The sequence below is a fragment of the Trachurus japonicus genome, chromosome 17 (assembly GCF_045865225.1).
Source record: "Trachurus japonicus isolate A0001 chromosome 17, Traja_1.0".
Lineage (NCBI taxonomy): Eukaryota > Metazoa > Chordata > Actinopteri > Carangiformes > Carangidae > Trachurus > Trachurus japonicus.
The window spans coordinates 8,112,634-8,135,663 of NC_140923.1; the positions used below are offsets into that span (position 1 = coordinate 8,112,634).

General features: G+C 43.7%; 1 protein-coding gene across 1 annotated transcript in view; it reads right to left on the bottom strand.

Annotated features, from left to right (window-relative positions):
- The window catches only part of LOC146970067 (transcription termination factor 1-like), a 41,431-nt gene extending 26,632 nt beyond the window's left edge, over nucleotides 1–14,799 (bottom strand). The window contains exons 1-5 of the mRNA XM_085804584.1: nucleotides 14,735–14,799; nucleotides 11,811–11,950; nucleotides 11,147–11,332; nucleotides 6,950–7,028; nucleotides 1,878–2,002 (exon numbers count right to left, since the gene is read on the bottom strand). Coding sequence (XP_085660710.1) covers nucleotides 1,878–2,002; nucleotides 6,950–7,028; nucleotides 11,147–11,332; nucleotides 11,811–11,950; nucleotides 14,735–14,799 — 595 coding nt within the window. The remainder of the gene's footprint in view (nucleotides 1–1,877; nucleotides 2,003–6,949; nucleotides 7,029–11,146; nucleotides 11,333–11,810; nucleotides 11,951–14,734) is intronic.
- Nucleotides 14,800–23,030: the final 8,231 nt, after the last annotated feature.

The window sequence follows — 23,030 nt, forward strand, 5'->3', positions numbered from 1 at the left end:
GGGGCCAAATGCCGATTGTTAGCGGGTCAACCCGCGTTTAAAAAACCCGCGTCGACCCGCTAATTTTAGTGGGAAAACGGCTTAAGTTGACTGTGTCCTCAACTGATCTATTGGCTCTGTATGCAAATTGGTGTGGGTCCATGAGGGGGGAGGTGACAGTTTTCAGGTGTTTGAGTATGATGCGCTCAAATGATTTCATGGCTGCAGATGTCAAAGCAATGGGTCTATAATCATTGAGGCAGGAGATGTTCTTAGTCTTAGGGACCGGGATGATGGTGGACTCTTTGAAGCACTTGGGTACCGAGCATAGACAGAGGGAGATGTTGAAAATGTAAGTGAAAACCCCGGCCAGTTCCGCAGCACAGTGATGGAGAACAGAGGGGCTGATGTTGTCTGGGCCGGCAGCTTTGTTCCTCTTGAGTCCCTTGAAGGTGCTCCTCACTTCCTCCTCATAGATGGTGAAAGGAGAGGGGGGGAGGGGGTCAGGGAGAGGCGGTGGTGGAGTCGGTACCTGTTCAAACCGGCCATAGAAGGAGTTGAGTGTGTCTGGAAGCTGACTGTCATTTCCAGGTATGGAGGAGGGTTTCTTTTTGTAGTTTGTCATGATTTGGAGTTTTTTCCAGATGAAACGTGTGTCGTTTGTGGTGATTTGTTCTTCCAGTTTAGTGAACGGGAGTTACGGGCGATACGGCTCTATCTCCATGGTTACTGCACGCACAGTCGAAAGGATGGTATCTATCTGCTGGTCATGGACTCGGGAGTGAGGTAAGACATGAAAAAAAAAATGTTGGCGTATCCCTTTAAAACATTTTGCAGGGGACTGATGGGAAAGACCAGGTTCAGGTCTGGTACCGGGAGGTTTCCACCCTGACGCCAGTTCAGACCAGCTCTGCTCCGGTCAGATGTGTCGGTGCTGAAGGCCACAGTGCTGGTCTGAGACACATCTGGTTTTAGTAGATCCAGAATCAGAGCTGTTCAGGTTTTAGGGTTAGGTTTATTTATTTATTTAGCACACATTTGAATTCAATGGTGCACGGAGGGAACGCAGCCGATGGGCTTGTACATAAGTTCCACCCCTATAACAAATTACAGCAAGGCAAATTTCTACAGCTAACAAATAAACATAGAAAAAAGGAGATAAAGTGCATAGATAATCAACGTTATATGAGCAAAATGAACCAAAATGAGAAAAAATTGAGAGATAAAGAACAAAATAATCAGTAACAAATAGAGACAATGGAAATAAGGTACAAAAAATTCATTAATTGAAATCATAAAAAGACAGAGTAGGATGTGGGATGTGGAGAGAGCAGGAAATTCAAGAGAAGTTGAGATGTACTTTTAGCTGCTTTTTAAAGAGTGAATAGGAAGATCTGGATCTTAGTAGGGCTGGGACGATATGCTTTTTTATGCTTGATTCGATTTAAATTGCGATTCTATGATATTGCAGATTCTCTCGATTTTTAGTCTGCATTTTTAAAATTTATCTGCACACAAATACTGTAGGAGCCTATAAATTAACATACTCCATTATAAAGTGAACTTAAACCCTTTTCAAAACCTGTACTCTCTGTATGTAAAAAAGGCTAACAAATGCACATTGCACAATATTTAAAAAAAATTCAAAAAAAAAAAGATATTGCAATATTTATGTGAATCGATTTTTTTCTCCCACCCCTAGATCTTAGTGAAGGAGGTTCCAGAACATAGGACCTCTATAGGACATGTTAAACTGATGGTAAAGGGTAAATATAAAGTTTGTGAACTGGTAGAAGAGAATACTTAGTGAATAGTGGAGCTTATCTGTTTGAATGTGAGATGAAACCTCTTCTGAATAGTACATGAGTAGGAGATGCAGCAGCTGTTAGGGGATTTACCGAGGGTGGTGAAGCGGTTCTTCAGGGAACTGACGCTGCGGCCCATTTTCCCGCCGATCGTCCTCCAGTTGTTGCCGTGGAGATTCTGTAACTTTATCAGAGAAGACACCTCCTCCTCCGAGAACCTGAGAGAAGACACACCGACACCAGAGGGTAAACACTCGGGTTCAGTCGCTGAGTCCCAGTTCAGCGCCATCCGAAGGTCGATGACATCACAGCGGCGCCACGAGGCCTGTCCGGATTGGAAGGCTCCTCCGAATGCAGCCATGGGAACTCAACTCAGAAAAAGTCTCCATGTGAGTGAACGGGAGTCAAAGTTTTATTTCTAATGTGATTGAATAGTGTGATGATAAAACTCTCTGACCTCTACCTGTTTAAAACACCACGGTTCATGAAGAGAAACCAGCAGTTTGTTGTCACGGCAACAGAAGAATGTATTTAGTGTGAAGACGCTCTACGGACTACAGATCTGGCCGTATTCACAAAGCCTTTTATCTTACCGCTAGGAGTGCTCCTAACTCGTGCTAAAAGTTTTTACGTAGGAGTTTTTTCTTAAAGGGGACCTATTATGCTTTTCCAGCTTTTCAGACTTTTATATATGTTTAAAATGTTGGATAATGGTTCTAGAGGCCGTGGAAGTGTCATATCCTGAGGTTAATGCATTTGGAGGTAAACCCTGCTCAGGGATTCCCGCAGCGCTTTCCTGTTAAGGCGGCCGCCTTAACAACAAAGAGCTGCCGCCTAAACTAACGTCTTAAAAAAAAAAAATGTAGCGATTTCTAGACCTTAAACGCACCGCTTCCATGTGACGTAATGTACGTATCTGCTGATGCCCGTCTGCTGCAGCGGGGCAGCACGCAGCAGGTGACAGAGGAGGAGGGATAGTTAAGTTCGTGAATCAGAGCCGTAGCTGAACAACTTTATCGCTGCACAGCGACCGCGCGCACCGTTGCACGTCGCTCCAAGAGCCCGGTGCGTCCTGTCTGCAGCGGAGACACGGCCACTGAGGGGCTGAGTGAGGGGCTCGTACCTGTAGGAACGCGCCTTTTAATGAATCAAACCAAACACCCTGAACAGTACGAGAGGGAGAGAGGCTGCAGCAGTTAAAACGAAAGCTCCTTGTCCCAGCATGTCGCCCACTCCGTCCGTGGCCGACGTCTTTTAAAACAGTGTTTCCCAACCTTGGGGTCGGGACCCCACGTGGGGTCGCCTGAGATTCAAATGAGGTCGCCTGAAATGTCTAGTAGCCTAATTGATGAATTAAAAAAAAATCTGACCAAGAAAGTTTAGGAACCACTGTTTGAAAAGACACTCGGGTTTTTTTGGAATGTACTTGCATAGATCTTTCAGCACTCACAATGGGCCGATATAAATGAAAAACTTTATTTAACTTCTTAAAAAAATAGCTTTGATGTAGCTAAGCTACTTTTGTCATTTTATTGTAGCGTAGCTTGCTACATTTCTCTGGTGGGTAGCTTCAGTGTAGTGAAGCTTCATTTCATGTAGAGTAACTTGTAGCTTAGCTCACTACATTTTCCAAGTAGCTTGCCCAACACTGTCTCACACACATACACACCACAGAGAAGCGCGCATGCATAACAGCAGCGCGCGTTGAAAGCGATCGATCCGCCCGCGCCCCCCCCCCGTCAACAGATCCGCGCCCCCCCCCCCCCCGTCGACAGGTCAGACACCACCTTAACTAACAAATTTTCTGGGGGAAACACTGCTGCTAGATGATTGGGATTTCTCTTGGATTTCTCTACACACCTGTTACACTCAGTTGCACTGACTTTTTTTGACTTGAGGCATGCCATGACGTCATGGCGTGCCGGACTCCCCTACATGGTCATGCCGAGGTCTCTGCTCCAGCCGGCCCCGCCTCCTCCCATGCTGCTCTGTTGTGCCTGGTGTCACAGCGGAGAGCGGAGCAGACTACTTCCTGCTTTTTCCCTGCATGTTTTAGCGCTGTAGCGTCACTTTACTACGTTTGATTTAGAAGTTTACGCCGACGTTTCATGTAAGTGAAGCTAGGGCTGGGCGATATGGCCTAAAATCAATATCACGATATATTGTTCAGTTTGCCTCGATAACGATAAATGGACGATAACTACTTCCTGTTACAGACTGGATGGGTGCAGTCACGTGACTACACACGCTGAACACAGAGTACGGCTCTTAAAGGGACATGCACACAGCCTACCTACACACACAGCCAAAAAAGACAAAAACGACTTTTATTTTGTTTCTTTTTTTCTTCTTCTTTTTTTAAAACCGAATTTACCGACCTGGGCAAAATGACGTCGGTTATCGTCGTAAATTTCGATATCGATAAATTTTCGGTTTATCGCCCAGCCCTAAGCTGTACCTGTGTGAGAAGCGACGTACCGCCGTGGCGACGTTGTTCGTCGGACCGACGTAACGCTGGACCGACGGAGCACCGGAGCTCCGGAGCTGCAGCGGCTCCTCACACAGGCAGAGCCCGTCTGCAGGCCTCCTTGGCCGGGCAGACCATGCTCATCGCGGTAGAGAAAACCATTGCTAATAAACATACCCGCATGTTTTTTAGACGTTTACCACCGTGTGGTTATTCTTTTTAGGAGATAAATGTTGGTCTCATTGATGAAATCTTACAATTGTGGCAGTTGAATTAGTTTGAATGAAAAGTTAAGCTGTGAGAAGGAGGAGGATAGAGAGGAGCAGTGCTGCGGAGCTCTGTAGTCTATGTGCACAAATCACCACATTTACATCAATAAATAACTGTTTTACAATGAACTGACCAGTCTGCATATATTTTTAGTTTATATATTTATTTTTGCATTTTTATATTACATGTTACATGGTTACAATAGCCTACATGGCAAAGACTACTCTATACCATCTTTGGTTAGGGTGAGACTAGGTCATGGGCACATTTCATTACACAATGTAGACTGGTCAGATGCATACTGGAGATCTGGCAATCTGCCTTCTGCAGATTTAGCTTTTGTTTGCATACTACATTTTGGCCAAATCAGTATAGGTACTAGTAGTAGACATCGTCATGGTAACGCAATGCTGAGGGAGTGGTTCATTTGCATTTAAAGGGAGGGGCCACTGAAACAGACCGTTTTGCAGAGCCCTGTTTTTGAGAGTGCTGTGATGTTTGATCTTTGGGGTATTTTGACCGAAGCACGTCACAGACATGTCTTTAAGACACCCAGGAACTATTTTAGTTTGTGCAAAAAGGAGCATAATAGGTCCCCTTTAAAAGCAATTCACCAAGCCACTGAGACCTACTCATACTAACTGTGCGTTCACACCAAAAGCTTCCAAAGTGTCAAAACGCCGGAAGTCAATTCATTTTCAATGAGAGCCCGGCAACACTGAGTGTGCAAAGCGTCAACAGGCGTCGCCGCGCTTCCAAAGCGTCCAAAGCGTCACCAGACGAGAAGTTGAGCCCTGGTTAACTTTAGGGTAATTAGCTATGACGCGGTTCGGCGGCAACCTGTCAGAATAGAGATGTCCATCGGCCTTTTTTTTCTTTTTTTTGTATTTCGGCTCCCCAATGACCAGCGCGATCGAACTTTGACGTCAGTCATGTGACGAGCGGCCAAAGCAGCTGAAAATATTTGCCATTTTGGGAGCTGTCTTGTCTGACGCCCACCCTCGAGCGTTTTTGACGCTTTGGAAGCTTTTGGTGTGGACGCACAGTAAGGATAAATCACTAAGAGCAAACTAAGAGTGACGCCCTGGTGACGCCCCGTTGCTATGGATTACGTCAATTCTCGTGCACGAATTAGAGGCGCTCAACACGGTGGTTGGTTGTTGAGCGCCGGCGGTCTGACGCTGACTCTCTGCAAACGCAACTCCTATGAGGGTCAGTGCGCACACTCGCAAAGCAGCCGCTGATTTTTTTTTCTTCCCACATTCGAATATTAATTTTCACACTCTTTGACAGCCCTAATATTATATATGGTGATCATAATAATGATGAGAAAAGAAAATGCATTACCCAAATTTGTAGCCTGTAGAAGGATTTGAACCCAGACTGACAACAAGTTTGGTTTTCTGGGGGAGCTGCCCTATCACGTGAGCTACTTCTACTAACTGATATGTGTCTAGCGCACCCACCAACTTTTAAAAAATATTTTTGGCTCACATCAGCACGACTGCATCGCAGCGGTCGCAGTTACCTCGGTCCAACCGTTGTGACGCCTGTATTAGACAGTCCGTCACCGTCACTACTCCCGTTTTATAGCGAAAATGTTGTAGATATTGTTGCTCTAACAAAAAAAAAAAAAAACACAGACAAAAAGGCACTTTGGGCATCAATGGGCAAAGGGTCAGGTGCTCCAGCACCCCCCCTCTGCAGCAATTCGCAGTCCTCCATTGTCTCCAAACCATTTGCCTGGCTGCAGCCATTTCCGATTCTTTGTGAATAGGTCTTACTGAGTTAGGAGTCCTCACGAGGACTTTTAAACTCTCCCAGACTTAGGAGCTACTTTTAGGCCTAAAATACTTTGTGAATTATTCTTATTTAAAAAAAACTAGGAGTCCTAAATTTAAGACTGACACGCCCACTTTTTTTAGGAGTTGCTCCTAATTCGGCCCTTAGGAGCTACTTTTAACCCTAAGATTCTTTGTGAATACGGCCCCTGGTGTCCCACTAAAAATACGTCACCAACTGACACGGGAAAGGGCGCCATGTGGTGACGTCACTACGCCACCTGGAGTCTTTCTGGTTACGGATTCTAAGGAGTTTTATTTTACAATAGTTTTACAACAAACTGCTGGTTTCTCTTCATGAACCGTGGTGTTTTAAACAGGTAGAGCTCAGAGAGTTTTATCATCACACTATTCAATCACATTAGAAATAAAACTTTGACTCCCATTCACTTACATGGAGACTTTTTCTGAGTTGAGTTCCCATGGCGACCGTTAGGCTACTTCCTGCTTCTGCTCCGGCTCTCTATAGGAAGGCCTTGGGACTGGGACCGGCCGCGCGGCGACGCTGTGACATGAGAGGCTAGAAGCAGCCGCCGGCGCTGCAGGAAGCAGCCGCTGCACTGAGACGCAGCGGCAGAGACACTGACCTGCCCATGTGGTCCCTCTCATCAAACATGTACGTGGCTCTGGCGTAGACGCAGAGACACGGCCGCGGGACGCCGTCCGCTGAGAGACAGAGACAGAGAGACAGAGACAGACAGAGACAGAGAGAGAGTCTGGTGACGTCTGCAACCAGCTGAGGAGGACGATGATCAGGGGCGTAGCACCAAATTCTGGGCCCTATTCACTCGTAATGTCAGTGGGCCCCTATCTCTATCCAAGCCAGTGCACGAGGCGCAGAGTTGTTTCTGAGGTAAATTTATACAAAACCGCCAAAGCGTGTTTCCGTCGGGGGCGGTTTTTCGGCAAGCAATCTCTTTTCGGCACTATACTGGCTTTGCATTTACCTCGAAAACAACTCGTAACGTTCCATTATTATCTCATATCATATCTCCGCCGTTCTAAAAATAGCTTGCACCGACAATTAAAGGTAACAAATCTACTTCTAAAACTATAGGGTTTATGGCATTGGGCCAATTTGCCAAAATGTTGAAATATCCCTTTAACAGTTGCTTCCCGTAATTCTGCCTTCTTTCTTTTTCTTTCTGCTCTTTCTTTTTCTGATACCCCAATTTATGTTTAAGCTAGCCTCATTCCATCTGGGCTCACTGACGTTACACTTGTTGCCGGCCGCTGTCTATGGGCGGACTAAACCATTTTACGCCTCCAAGAGGGGAACCCCAGAATGTCCAGTATGTCGGGAGGACTTTGACATGGAGTTCATTCTCTCAGTTGATCAGAGATGGACAGAGTACCCGACCCCAGTACTTGAGTAAGAGTATTAATACTACTGGTCAAAATTTACTCCGTTACAAGTAAAAGTAGCTCAGTCGACATGTTACTTGAGTAAGAGTAAAAAAGTACTTGCTTTTAAAGGTACTTAAGTATCCAAAAGTACATGCTTTTAAATTTACTTTAAGTAAGAGTAAGAGTAAATTTCTTATTTTTCACATCAATGAATTACTATATTTTTTTCTAAATGAATTTAAGGACCTTTTAACTCTTGTTTCTGAGAATGAACTCTTTGAAACCAGCTGCACTGATGTGCTGCTTTTAGAACCACAATGGGTAACGCTTTATATTAAGGTCCTTGTAATAAGCATTAGTTAATAGGTAATAAGGCTCTTATAAGTGATTACAAGATGCTTATTAACATTATTATGCATTTATAAGACTATATATGTATTAATAGACTCATAATAATATAGTTAATAGCAGACTATAATTGATTTATAATAACTTATAATAAACTTAGTTAACTGTTTGTTGATGCTTATGAACATTAATAAGATCCTTATGAGTATCTTATAATTGTTCATAATAACATTACAAACACATATATTGACTCAACTAGCCCAATCATTATGTCTTTGTTATGCCTTTATTAATCCTAAGGTATGTGTAATAAGCGTTAGTTAATAGGTAATAAGGCTCTTATAAGTGCTTACAAGTATTAATAGTCTCATTATAATATAGTTAATAGCAGACTATAAGAGATTTATAATAACTTATAAGAAACTTGTTAACTGTTTGTTGATGCTTAAGAACATTAATAAAATCTTCATGAGTATCTTATAATTGTTCATAATAACATTACAAAGTGAGTGTAGCCCAACCATGATGTCTTTTTCATGCCTTTATTAATCTTTTTTGTTTGATTTATTAACATTAATATATACTTTATTGCTCATCTATTATAAATTAACTATGCACTTGTTAACAGTTAACTATGCTTTTTGCAGGTACTGGATCTAAAGCGAGAACAATGTCTTATTAAGGCTGATAAATATTTTTATTGTGCATTATTATGCCCTTATTATCAGTTAACTATGCACTTGTTAACAGTTAACTATGCTTTTTGCAGGTACTGGATCTAAAGCGAGAACAATGCCTTATTAAGTCTAATAAATCTTTTGTAATGCATTCATTAATGGTTAACAATGATTTTCACAACTTCCACATCTGTAATGAACAATACATGTGGTCAAGGTTGATGAAATGTAAAGAAAAGATTGCATAGTAATACAAATGTTTCAACAGTGAAGCCCAACATTGTTTTATTCATTGCTGTCAAGTAAAGAGACATTTTACTGAAAATGTATAAAAATCTAAATCACCTAAAACAGGTAGAAAGCACCTTTAAAACATTTAGGCATATTATACAAATAATTTAACTCAAAAAAGTGCAATTTTGCAAAGTGCAACATGATTTTTATACTTAAAATGTATAAAAATAACCTAAAACAGGTCTTTGAAAAAAAAGTACACTTTTATTTTTTTAAATTTTTAATTCCATTGAACATTTAACGCAGCTGCTCTTTTGCACTCTTGTTTGCATCAAAAGCAATTCCCTCTTCCTCTTCTTCTTGCCATCATCTGAGGTTGAGGAGCTTGAGGAGTCTGAGGAGGGGTCGGGAGAGAATGAGGATAGAGGAAATTTACATCTGAGTTTTCATAATGACATTTTGTTTAATGTAAAAACATAAAAAATAAAAGTCTCGATACATCCTGCAATAACACTTTACAGTTGAATTTTCAAGCATTTTAAATAGAGTCTATATTTCGACAATGTACATTGTATGTATATAAGCCTAGCTGGAGACAAAATAAACTACATTTTAATATAAAAACGTTCTCACTGATACACAGAGGAGCTCCGTAGGGCAGCAACAGTCTTGAGGCGGCTAGGTCTACACTAGCTTCGGCTAACGTTAGCTATGCATGTTTGAGTTTGTACTAACTAGTTAGCAGCAGTTAAACTTACCAGAAGAGTCATCCTCCGTCTCACAACGCTTCCTCTTGTCAGCTGCTTCTTTTCGAGGCCCAGAATGGGTTTGAATTCTACTCGGGGGCAAAAATGTTGGGCAACTACCTCCATTTCACACATGGGCTATCAGCTGCTAGCTTAAACCGGAACTTCCGGTTTTGCTGTTTTGCCTTCAAAATAAAAGCGAAAGGGTAAAATGTTTCAAGTGAGAAGAAACTCTACAAGTCTGCTCTTCTCCTCCGACGCACCTTTCTGAAAACCAAAATCAAATGCATAATAAAAGATTTATCAGCCTTAATAAGACATTGTTCTCGCTTTAGATCCAGTACCTGCAAAAAGCACAGTTTACTGTAAACAAGTAAACTTATAATATGTAGATGAGCAATAAAGTATAATGTTAATAAATCAAACAAAAAAAAGATTAATAAAGGCATGACAAAGACATCATGGTTGGGTTAGATTGATACTCATGAAGATTTTATTAATGTTCTTAAGCATCAACAGTTAACAAGTTTCTTATAAGTTATTATAAATCTCTTATGTCTGCTATTAACTATGTTATAATGAGACTATTAATACTTGTTAGCACTTATAAGAGCCTTATTACCTATTAACTAACGCTTATTACACATACCTTAAGATTAATAAAGACATAATGATTGGGCTAGTTGAGTCAATATATGTGTTTGTAATGTTATTATGAACAATTATAAGATACTCATAAGGATTTTATTAATGTTCATAAGCATCAACAAACAGTTAACTAAGTTTGTTATAAGTTATTATAAATCTCTTATAGTCTGCTATTAACTATATTATAATGAGTCTATTAATGCATATATAGTCTTATAAATGCATAATAATGTTAATAAGCATCTTGTAATCACTTATAAGGGCCTTATTACCTATTAACTAATGCTTATTACAAGGACCTTAATATAAAGCGTTACCCCACAATGTTATATAAAGCTGCAGAAACACCTAGAAAAACAAATACAATCAATGGGATCATAAGAGGACAGCAATTGTCATTTTCACGTTTAGTCCAATAGTATTTTAGAAGAAAAAAAAGAGCAGACCTGAAAGTAACGAGTACTTTTCAGCCTTCCTAGAAATTAACTCGAGTAAAAGTAAAAATATTTTCTTTGGAAATGTATTCAAGTAAGAGTTATAAGTACCAAAGAAATCTAATACTCAAGTAAATTTACTCCGTTACTGTCCACCACTGCTGTTGATGTTATCAATATATTTGAAATAAATTATGACACCAATTAACTGAGGGGCCCAATTCATTCAAAATAAAAACATCACACACAAAGAATAATAATGTCAGGATTTTCAGGATTTTCGGGCCCCTTTTCCCCCCACTACCACGCCCACGATGATGATGATGGCGATGGCGATGGCGACTACGTACCGAGGCTCTCCAGGAAGCGGTGCTGGACTCTCAGCTTCCGGATCTCCGCCGTGAGGTCGTCGTAGCGCTCAGGGAACAGCAGATGATTGGCCGAGTCGATGCCCGTCAGAACCAGGAAGTCCGACACGTTCTTCCTGATCTGCTCGTTCTCCTGCTGCGAGTAGCGGCCGCGGCGCAGAGACACGCCTGCAGAGTACATAGTATTAGTATACTAGTATAGTATTGACCCCTTGCACGTGACGTCACGTTCCACTCGCGGTAGCTACGGACGCCATGATGGACGGCAAAAGAACAGTGAACGTCAATTTAATTCAATGGGCGCGTTATAGTTTTGTGATATACCGGGGTTGTAGGGTTTCCCCTCCTTTTCCACTGAGCTGGTTCGCATCTACAGAGCACAATTGATTTAGAAGAACAGGATGACTGTTATATGGTACTACTATGACTACTATATAACTAGTGATGTCAAATTACAATAGTGAAGCAACTTGTTGGTTTTGGCTAGTAAAACATCTGTCTGGCGAGTAACTTTTTACTAGCCACTTGGCTAGTAGGTCAAAAAGTTAATTTCAAACCCTGGCTGCAGTACTTGTACCTTGCTGTTTGAAGTACTTGAAGCGCTGCAGTATTAGTAACGTGTCTGAGGGGTTTGCAGTACTAGTACCTTGCTGTTTGAAGTACTTGAAGCGCTGCAGGTCGTATCTCAGCATGTTCTTGATCCGGTAGTGCGACTTCTTCTTGACGTCTGGAACAAACTCCTGCAGCTCGTCCACCGACCGCCTGTCCACCGACCGCCAGTCCAGCCTGAGTACACAGTACCACAGTATTACAGTAACTACAGTAACTGAGTACTTCATCACAGTAACTACAGCATCACAGTAAGTGAGTACTTCATCACAGTAACTGAGTACTTCATCACAGTAACTGAGTACTTCATCACAGTAACTACAGCATCACAGTAACAAACTGAGTACCGTAAATTCCGGACTATTAAGCGCACCTGAATATAAGCCGCACCAGCTAAATTTGAAAAGAAAATAGATTTTGTACATATATAGGCCGCACCTGAATATAAGCCGCAGGTTTTTCATGTTGTAACATGAGACACAGAAAGACAGTACACGGAAGATGTGTGGAACTATACAAGTCCGCTCGCTTTTCCGCTGTTTTGGTTACGCTCCTAGCCATGTGCATTTGTTGACAATGAAGCCATGTGCATTTGTTGACAACGAAGCCGGCGAAAAATCAATAAATGGAGCGGTGGATAACGTTACATAACATACGATGTTACGCGTGTGTGTTTGTGTAGTACCGTCATGAACAAAAGATTATGGGTTACGGAGCGCGTTTGTGTTGCGGTGCAGCAGAGACGAGAGCTGGGACACGGGGCAGCGACCAGGCGCTGCAGTAATGTTGCAAAGTTGGTTTTCAGCCGTGAGACGCCAGGTGAAGACAGAGAGCCTCCGTTCTCACTCGTAACAAGTCATGTAGCGAGTTAAACCATCACAATTACTCCGGAGGCACCAACACGGCATCAACACAGCACCAACAGACAGTAACATGACTGGTTAGAAAATAAAACACTGCACCAAAACGCAAAACTAGTGTCTTCTTCGGCGCATAATCCTTCCCCACATGTCTGTCTCACTTGCGCTTCCTGCTAGAGCGCCTCCCGGAGGCCGTTAGCCAGTAAAAATCTATAAATTAGCCGCATCGTTGTACAGGCCGCAGGGTTCAAAGCATGAGAAAAAAGTAGCGGCTTATAGTCCGGAAATTACGGTACTTCATCACAGTAACTGAGTACCTCATCACAGTAACTGAGTACTTCATCACAGTAACTGAGTACTTTATCATAGTAACAACAGTACTCATGATAAATACTCTGGGTGTAATGATACATGTATTTGTATTGAGCACGGTGAGTTCCCTGAACAGAAGTTGTGTGTTTACAGTCGCCTGCAGCTACACGTGCAGCCGTTACGCCATGCAGGGTTTCCCGCAGCGCTTTCCTGTTAAGGCGGCCGCCTTAACAACAAAGAGCTGCCGCCTAAACTAACGTCTTAAAAAAATTAAAATGTAGCGATATTCGCCGTCGCCGCTTTGTTAATTTGAGAATAATTTATTGAACTTATTAGGCAGCACTTTACAACAGTATTCTATTTCTTTCATATTTTGTATAATGGTTTAGTTTAGTTGAATAAGTGTATTTGTATCAGGGACGATGTACAACATAACATTAGTAGGTGAGTAGAATTATAATAATTTGACTAAAACGTGTAAATTTGATTTAGAAAAATTCCTGATAAACAACAAGTAAATGTATGTTTTACATTTGGTTCTTTTACTGAACGGGAAATGAACCGAACCGAGACGTCGACACCGAGGTATCCAACCGCGATGTTACACCGCTAGTAACTGAGTACTTCATCACAGTAACTGAGTACTTCATCACAGTAACCAGGGTTGGGAGGGTTACTTTAAAAATGTATTCCAGTACAATTACAAGTTACCTGTTAGAAAATGTAATTAGTAACTTACTCTAAGTACCACAAAATTAAAGTAATGTAACGGATTACATTTAGTTACTTTTGGATTACTTTAATACCAAACATGCAAATTCAGTCACGCAGCCATCACACATCAATCCACGCACAGGAAACAGGAAATGAAACGCACCGAGCATCCGCTAAATTTTAAAATAAAACACAACGGATAAACTCTTGATTGTAAATCATCACTTTATCAACATTAGTGACAGCCGCGGCACAAACCACGAGTTAATCCACACTCAAACCGAAGCAACAATAATGTTAACTGTACTCAACAAGCTAGTATTACAAGGTTTACAACAGATGTGACAGACAACCTGGGCTGTGTGTGTGTGTGTGCGCGCGCGCGCGTGTGTGTGTGTGTGTAAAGAAGAGAGGGAGAGAGAGAGAGTCTGTAACCTGCTAGCTGTTAGCTACCGTAGCTCAGGCGTCGGTCTCCCGTCAGGTAAAAGCTGCCGTTTATTCCTCAAATGAAGCTCATTACGTTGTTGAGCCTCTCCGGTAGAGTTATCCATCACTGCTGTTGAATTAGCCGCTAAACTGCTGGACGCTAAAACCGAGGGGGCGTCTGTTTGTTTACAATTCACGAAAGCAACGTGAACTTACGTGCTGCTCACACTAGTAGAGTTACGTTAAAGGGCAACTTCGGTTTTTTTCAACCTGGGCCCTGTTTTCCTATGTTTTTCTGTATATGTGAGTGATGGATAACACTTTTATTGAGGTGGCTGCAGTATTGAGCCCGGCAGGCAGCCTGCAGCCCAGCTAACGCTCTTACATGGGGCAAGTGGCTCCCGTCAAAGTTCGCGGTATAAACAGGCATTTTTTTCAAATTGACAGGCTCAGATAGTTACAATGAGTGTCCGACAACATACCAGACCCTGTGGTCGGCACGACCTCGCTGAAATTGTCTGCCGCTGCGCTGGAATCTTGATTGAAACTCAATGTAGGCTACGGTATGGAAGCTCAGCGGCGCTGTTTTCAACTGGTTCAACTCGACCGCAGCAGGAGGGGTGTGTTTGATTTCAGCTCCGGGCCAGACCGCAAGATGCCGTTGATGCGCGGCTTGCTTGTGTACCTGCGGGGGCGGGGCTCATTGGGGCTCATAGACTCCGCTCCGTTCAAACCTGGTGCTGAGTGTAAACACACCCCACCGGCACAGAGCGTGAAGAGAGAGAGAAGGAGACGGAGACGGAGAGCTGCAGCTACAAAGGTGGCTGTTTAACCCGGATAGATCTCCATGGTAATTTAGGCTATTATTTATGTTCAGAGTTTCATCCTAAAATCAGCTGTAAAAACGCGGATGTTACACTATTACAGCTGGCGGCACCTTTACCTTGCAGTGGATGTGGATCAGGACGGGGCGTTTGACCGGAGGGAGAGATATCCCTGCGGCCGCCTCAACCCAAATTTTGGCCAGAAAAAACCCTGAATACGTTAATTTCTCCTTTCTAGTATGTTGTCGGACATTCATTGTAACTATCTGAGCCTGTCAGTTTGAAAAAAAATGCTCGTTTACGGCGAACTTTGACGGGAGCCACTTGCCCCATGCAAGAGCATCAGCTGGGCTGCAGGCTGCCTGCCGGGCTCAATACTGGAGCCACCTCAAAAAAAATATTATCCATCACTCACATCTACAGAAAAACATATGAAAACAGGGCCCAGGTTGAAAAAAACCGAAGTTGCCCTTTAAGAGGCAGCGTAGCCTCAGCCACACACACACTGTAGGGGCAGAAGAGGCAGAGCAGCTCTATGTGCCTCACCTCTGAAACACAGCGAGACGGCGAGTGGCTTCTACGGCCGCTTTATAGCCTGTGGTTGATTTTTAAAATGTGAAGTAATCAGACAAGTAATCTCCGTTTTTATCAAATGTACCGGTAATCTGATTACGTTTTTTTTTTCTGTACTTGTAACGGACTACAGTTACCCTTTTTTTGTATCCTGATTACGTAACGCCGTTACATGTAGTCCGTTACTCCCCAAGCCTGACAGTAACTGAGTACTTCATCACAGTAACTGAGTACTTCATCACAGTAACTAAGTACTTCACTACTCACTCTTCTTCTTCTCCTCCTCTCGTCATCTCTGTCACTTTCTCTTTCTTCTTTTTCTTCTCCTTTATTACAGTCTCATTAGTTTCTATGGAAACCAAGGAGTCGTTATGACTTGTTACCGCGGCAACGGTGACCTCCTCTTTCTTCTTCTTCTTCTTCTTTCTCTTTTTCTCTCCTCCTCCGTTCTCCACTTCATCCTCTTTCCTCTTCTTCTTTCTCTTTTCCTCCCCCTCTTTATGTTCGTCCTCCTCTTCCTCAGGAGGAAGAACAACCTCCTCCTCTTCCTCTTTTCTCTTCTTCTTTTTCTTCTTTCTCTTTTTCTCTCTTTCTCTGTTTTCCTCTTCATCTGGAGGAAGAGGAGTAAGAACGACACTCTCCTCTTCCTCTTTTCTCTTTTTCTCTCCCTCTCTGTTCTCCTCTTCATCGGGAGGAAGAACAACCTCCTCCTCTTCCTCTTTTCTCTTCTTCTTTTTCTTCTTTCTCTTTTTCTCTCCCTCTCTGTTCTCCTCTTCATCGGGAGGAAGAACAACCTCCTCCTCTTCCTCTTTTCTCTTCTTCTTTTTCTTCTTTCTCTTTTTCTCTCCCTCTCTGTTCTCCTCTTCATCAGGAGGAAGAACAACCTCCTCCTCTTCCTCTTTTCTCTTCTTCTTTCTCTTTTTCTCTCCCTCTCTGTTCTCCTCTTCATCAGGAGGAAGAACAACCTCCTCCTCTTCCTCTTTTCTCTTCTTCTTTTTCTTCTTTCTCTTTTTCTCTCCTTCTCTGTTTTCCTCTTCATCTGGAGGAAGAGGAGTTAGAACGACACTCTCCTCTTCCTCTTTTCTCTTCTTCTTTCTCTTTTTCTCTCCTTCTCTGTTTTCCTCTTCATCTGGAGGAAGAGGAGGAGTTAACCTCACCTCCTCATCCTCCTCTTCCTCCGTCTGTCTCTTCTTCTTCTTCTTTCTCTTTTTCTCTCCCTCTCTGTTTTCCTCTTCGTCAGGAGGAAGAGGAGTTAACATGACTTCCTCCTCCTCTTCCTCTGTCCGTCTCTTCTTCTTCTTCTTCTCTCTCGCAGGTGTGCAGATGTCCAGAAGAGGAGGAGGAGTCTCTGACCTCCTCTTCTTCTTCTTCTGGGGGGAGGGGGAGGAGGAGGGAGGTTTGGCCTGAACACACGGCAGAAATGTTTACTTGTAGTTGCTATGATACAGCGGAGTTTGTTTGAATAAATGTTAAAGTGTTAAAGCAGAAGTAAGCGATATTTTTGTGTTAAAGCAGAAGTAAGCGATATTTTTGTGTTAATATTAAATAGTTATATCTTCCGACAGCAATCACTTACATAGAGTGTTTGGATCGAAACACGGGTCTCTCAGTCACTCTGCTCTGAGCCGAGGAGAAAACTTTTCTCGTATCCTACAAGTTTTATCCAATGAGGAGAGAGAACGGCATGAAGGGCTGTGTGTGTAGCCAAGGGATGCGCCTGAATGTGGTGACGTAGGGACGAGGACCAATAGATCCATGACGAGGGCGGGGGCTGCTAACTCCATCGGGTGACAAGACGTTATGGTGCGTTCAAGGCACCCCGTAACTCGTGTTTTTCCGACCTGTGAAGTCGTACCAGTTCGATCTGGTACGAGTTCACGGGTCGGAAGTTACGAGTGGGTTGCCTGGAACGCTACAAAGTCGTAAGTCGTGACTTGAAGCTGTAATTTACGGTTTCAAAAGCCTGCCTGGAACGCAGCATTACCCAAAACGACGGGATTGCTTACTTCTGCTTTAAGTCACGTTACAACACGTAAGGGATAATGTATAGTTGGTCGGTTGTATGGAACCCCGACGCGAATCCAGGTGTGTCTGACCTCACAACTATGGTCAGACACACCTGGATTATTCCGTTTGTCCACTAATGTAAGACAGGAAATAAAGGAGCTGGCTTATTTCAGGAAGTAGTGGAGCTGCATAAAGCCCATACTGAGCAGTAGCCTACCTGGCTAACTGTTTAGCTCTTCTTTGAGGGGGGGGGGGGCGGGTCTGCTTCAGCTGCTGGTATCTCAGCACTGTGGCCCCTTCTAGGCTGTAGTCAAAGGTACAGCCGACCTCCAGAATGAATGAATAAACACCTCTCTGTGCTTTTCATTAACAACAACACCAGGGTGTTAGCTGTTACATTAGAGAACATGGAGCTTAAAGCAATACTTACCGATCTGGCATTTCACTCAGCACAGCACAAACATTTGAAAATCAACAGCTCCACCTCCCTCACAAGTCCCACCCACCTCTCGCTCCTGCAGCATCTCCACGAGCCCCCTCCCTCCCTGCTGCATGCGTTGGCATGGCAACGGTAAACAGAACAGGAGCGCGAGTGAAACGGGAACAACACAAACAAACACAACACCGGAGTTTTAAACCGTATAAACGGACTCAGTGATGATGACTGATAAGTTTTATAATAAACTGTTGTTAGCCTACTGCTACTGGAGACGCAGGGGAAGTGATTGTTACAGATTACAGTTCTCAACGAGCCGGGCTGGGGCCGGACCAGCGCCACCTGATGCGCTGGTTCAGGCCGAAAATAAATCCAGACCGAGCCGAGTCGAGCCGCGCCGGTCTGGAGTTCCACCGGGTCCGGACCGCTGAGAACTCACAGAGCTAACAGTAGCCTAGCCGTTAGCACAGAGCTAACAGTAGCCTAGCCGTTAGCACAGAGCTAACAGTAGCCTATATAGCTACTAGCCGTTAGCACTGGATGCTTTATAGACACATGTGACTTCCTGTGTTTACGTATCACTCGGGGCTGCTCACTATAACGTTACAATATCAGACATGAAACTCCACGACCAGCTGCGGCTGCAGTTATTGGTCTTTTAAAAAACTATTTATTTCCAAAAACCTTCTTCCTTGTGTGTGTTGTGACTCTAGTCTCCTCTGCTCATGTCCTGCTACTGCTCTGTCAATAAGCGTTCTTCCTGGTCGGGAGGGGGGAGAGGAGGAGAGGGGTGCACAAAGTGATTACATATTAAGTAGGTTCGGTCGCTCGTCAAATCTTATTAATCGGACCGAATAATATTATTGGTCAGACTTTTCTCAGAATTATATGAGAATGAAAAAATGATGGGTTTTTAACCCTGTTGGGCTTCTCTTACATTTTAATGTATCATCAGATTATTAATAGCATTTTAACTTAGACAAAGAAATGTGCAAAAGTTCCAGAAAGGTAAGTATTGCTTTAACATGCTGAATGTTTATACAGCACGAGGTACGCACGCACGCACGCACACGCACACGCACACACACACACACGCACACACACACACCTGATCGGTGCTGTTCCCACCAGTCAGACCTCGTCCCTCGCGCCCACACCGGTCCAGACCCGGTTCAGACCCAGTTCCTGAGCTCTGAACTCACCTCTGTGTCCGTCTTGCTGCTGCACGCGACCACCGGACGACACGCTGCTTCTTAACTTCCTGGTAGTGTTGTGTCGTTCGCAAGTGATTCGTTCGAAGGAACTAATTATTTAAGTGAATGTGACTTGAATCACTTCCTGACCTGACTCGTTCCTCTCTCAGTTCAGTAGTTGAGCTCAGCTGACACGGTGACTCACGGTCGCGCTGCCACTCACTCACTCATTACTTGCGAACCTACTGCGCACACAGAGAACTGCTGCTAAGGACGTGATTCAGGTTTGCGCTGCCACTCACTCACTCATGATTCGCAAACCTACTGCACACACAGAGAACTGCCGCTGGGGAAGCTGTTACTCACTCACTCGTGATTGGCGAACCTGCACCAGAGAACTGCTGCTGCTGCTGCTGCTGCAGACGTGATTCAGGTTCACGTACTGTGCTGTGTCACTCACTGCCTGGTGTACTGCATGCACAGAGCAGAGGACTTGATTCACGTACTGCTAAACTTAGCACATCTGTGTAGCATCATGTTAAGTGAATGTACTGTGCACAGAGGACTCACGTTCACCGTGTAGTAATATTTGCTGCTCCGGAATTTTCTAACCCCGCCGGTCAAAATGTCCGGTGTAGAGTTGTCACGATACCAAAATGAGTAACCACGGTACTATACCAGACAAAGTATCACGGTTCCGGGTAATATCACGATACTGCAACCTTTTTTTATTATTATTATTTTTATGAACTGCAATGTATTTGTACAAGTTATAAATACTTATTAATTAGGCTACTTATAATGTTGTTTGGTGCATGATAAACATAATACTGGTGAAGTAGGAATTAGACTGAAACAAATATTTTTAAATAAGCAATAAAAAACAAATAAATGAAGTTTATATGGTTGAAAATAAATAACCATTCAGTCTCTTGCACATTAATTTATGTTTAACAAATATAAATAATCAACTTAGGATAAAAAACAAATCCACTGTCGTTAAAAAAAAAAAAAAAAATTTGACAATAATACTTCTTCTCCAACATAATAAATCATAGAGGACAAAATACAATGAACAGGAACTGATTCCCTTCATTTTTATGCAATTTCTAGGTGCTTTACACTTGGACATCCTTTAACTCTTTATTCCTCAGCCTGTACACGGAGCATATAGCCTGATATTAGCCAATGAGAAAATAAACAGAGCTAAATTAATTAAGTGCCACTAACGACGACACCGCGGCAGACTCGGCGCTCGCGCCCGGTGCTTCTGCCATGGTCAGTGTGTTGTCTCATGTTTGTGAAGCCGTGTGCGCGTCTGGGCGAGACAGAACTTTAGCTCGTTGTTTGTTTTGAAGCGAATTTCTATCGAAGCGGCCGGAGCTGTCTCAGCTGTCTTCATAGAGTCCGTTCTTGTCGGCATGAACCATGAACAGCCAATCAGATAACAGACGGGCGGATCCAGCGTGCGGAAACAGCCTATCATATCCCCGGACATCACCAGTAACAGGCAAACAGCCAATCATTCAGCAGCTGTGTAGTTGGGTTGCAGTGGGTGCATGTGGGTTTTGTTTACAAGGGAGTGCGTGCAGTGAGAAGCCGGGAGGAGAGGAGAGGCGGCCGCTATGTAGCGGAAACTGGCGCCGTAGTAGTAATCCACGGTAGTACCGTCGTGTAGAATTTCTAGTATAGTAGGAACCGTTACGTTTTGGCACCGCGGGGTACCGTGGCTACCGTGGGTATCGTGCAACTTTAGTCCGGTGAAAATATTCCTCGGAGTCCAAGCACAATTTGAATTTTATTAAAAAAACAAAAACGAAATCGGAAATTTCAGCGACATCTACCCTGAGTGGAGAGAGGCTTCACTCTGCAGAATCGCATCAAAACAGCACAGTGAAGTCGCCTGGTGGAGAGCAAAGTCTCAAGACTGATGCGCATTTCAAGCTGCATGGAGACACTGCACACATTAGATTTTAAAACAGCTGCAGCACATTTCACACATGCGAAAATGCGTAAAAAGTAAAAGAAAAAAAGAGAACTTGTCAAGGGATTTTTTTTTTCAGTTTGTTTGTTGAGTTTTTATTGCAAAGCAGCGGACTTTTTATTATTATTAGCCCATGTCAAGTTGCCAGCTCGCCGCGTTATTATGAAATGAGCCAGTGCTCCGGGGCACGAGCACCCACTGACCAGGTTGAGCACCCACTGGGGGCACACCACCAGATGCGCATTTCTCCGTGCCGCGCCTCGGCCCCTCAGCTGTGTGTCTGTGTATCATGTGTAGCCCGTATGTGTGTGTAGCCTGTGTCTCTTGCGCGCTCTGTGATGAATAAACACAAATCGCGGCAGAGCGCGAGCCTGGCACAGAGGTGTGCGCCCTGGCGCATCTGGCACAATCGGTTAACGACACCGAAAGGAAACTGGCTTCGCTCCGCGGCTATTCGCGTCCGACGTCTATAAGCACACGTTCTTATTGATATTGTAGCGTCCGGCGCGACGTAACTACAACAACATAACACAAACTTATCTGACAGCTCTCACTTCCTCCTCTGCTCCTCCTCACTCACTCACCTACAGCTGTCTTCCTCACACTCACCCCGGCCCCTCAGCTTCTCATCCAACCTGCCCGGCCCGTACCATACACATTCACAGTCAGTCAGAAATTACGGAACTTAAACACCATAACAACAACATTACTGCGGGGTTGCTACAATATTTTCAGTTGTGCAGTCGGCTATTATTTATTAATAATGACCGGAATTTCAAACATTTGTCCGGTAAATTGAAAACCTGCCGGTCACATTGTCCGGTCACATTTTTTTCTAGCGGAAACGCTGATTCGAATATATTCGAATAGTAATATTAATAAACAAACGAAGTTCGAATATGATTTTTTGGACAAATGTCAAAGCCCTATATTTACTGTTCTCAAATGTAAAAATGGGTCATGTTGGACCCTCAACATTATTTAAGGCTTAAATGCTACTCAAACATTTTTCATTGTGCTCCTAAAGTAAACAAACAAATGTTAGTGTGGTTACACCCCGCCTTTCCGACAATAGACTTCCATTCATCGTAATAGCGGGGTTTTCTATTTTTTCTAAAGACCCGCTATTCCGAAAAGGCTATTGGGGGAAACCCCCAGTGCGCAGTGATCCTTTTTTCCTTTTTGGGGTCAAACGGATCATGTGCATAATTAACTGCAAAACAAGCAAATACTTCATATTAATGACATATAATGTTCATTATGCTTCTAGCCTGTCTAGCCTCTACCTGGTCTTTTTACTAAACTTAACCAACTCCTTTCTTCATTGCCTAAACCCAACCAAAGCATCTCCCTCAGTCAGCTGTCAGTACGAGCGGCGGCTGCAGCAGCCTCACGCCCCTGTGAGCTCAAGCCGGGTTCAGCCGCGCTCGAGCGTAGCAGGGAGGGAGAAAAAAAGTGTATTTCTATTACTGTGTGGAGATCTCCAACAACGGAGTCGGGGAGAAAGCAAGTGGGACAGACCTGCCCAGTCGTTTCACGTTTCACAGACAAGCCACAAAGCAGAATGTAAACAACGTCACACGGTTCAACACCTTGGACATTGGACAACTGCGGGGGGGGGGGGGTGTCGGAACAGCGGGGTGTCGAAGTGGAGGTGTGTCGGAATGGAGAGCTGTCCCCGTTAGTGTAGAGCAGGGGTACTCAAATACGGGGACAGCTCTCCATTCCGACACACCTCCACTTCGACACCCCGCTGTTCCGACACCCCCCCCCCCCCCCCGCAGTTGTCCAATGTCCAATGTGACGTTGTTTACACTCAACGTTGTGGCTTGTCTGTGAAACGTGCGCTGCTCAGGGACTGGGCAGATCTGTCCCACTTGCTTTCTCCCCGACTCTGTTGTGGGAGATCTCCCACACAGTAAAAGAAA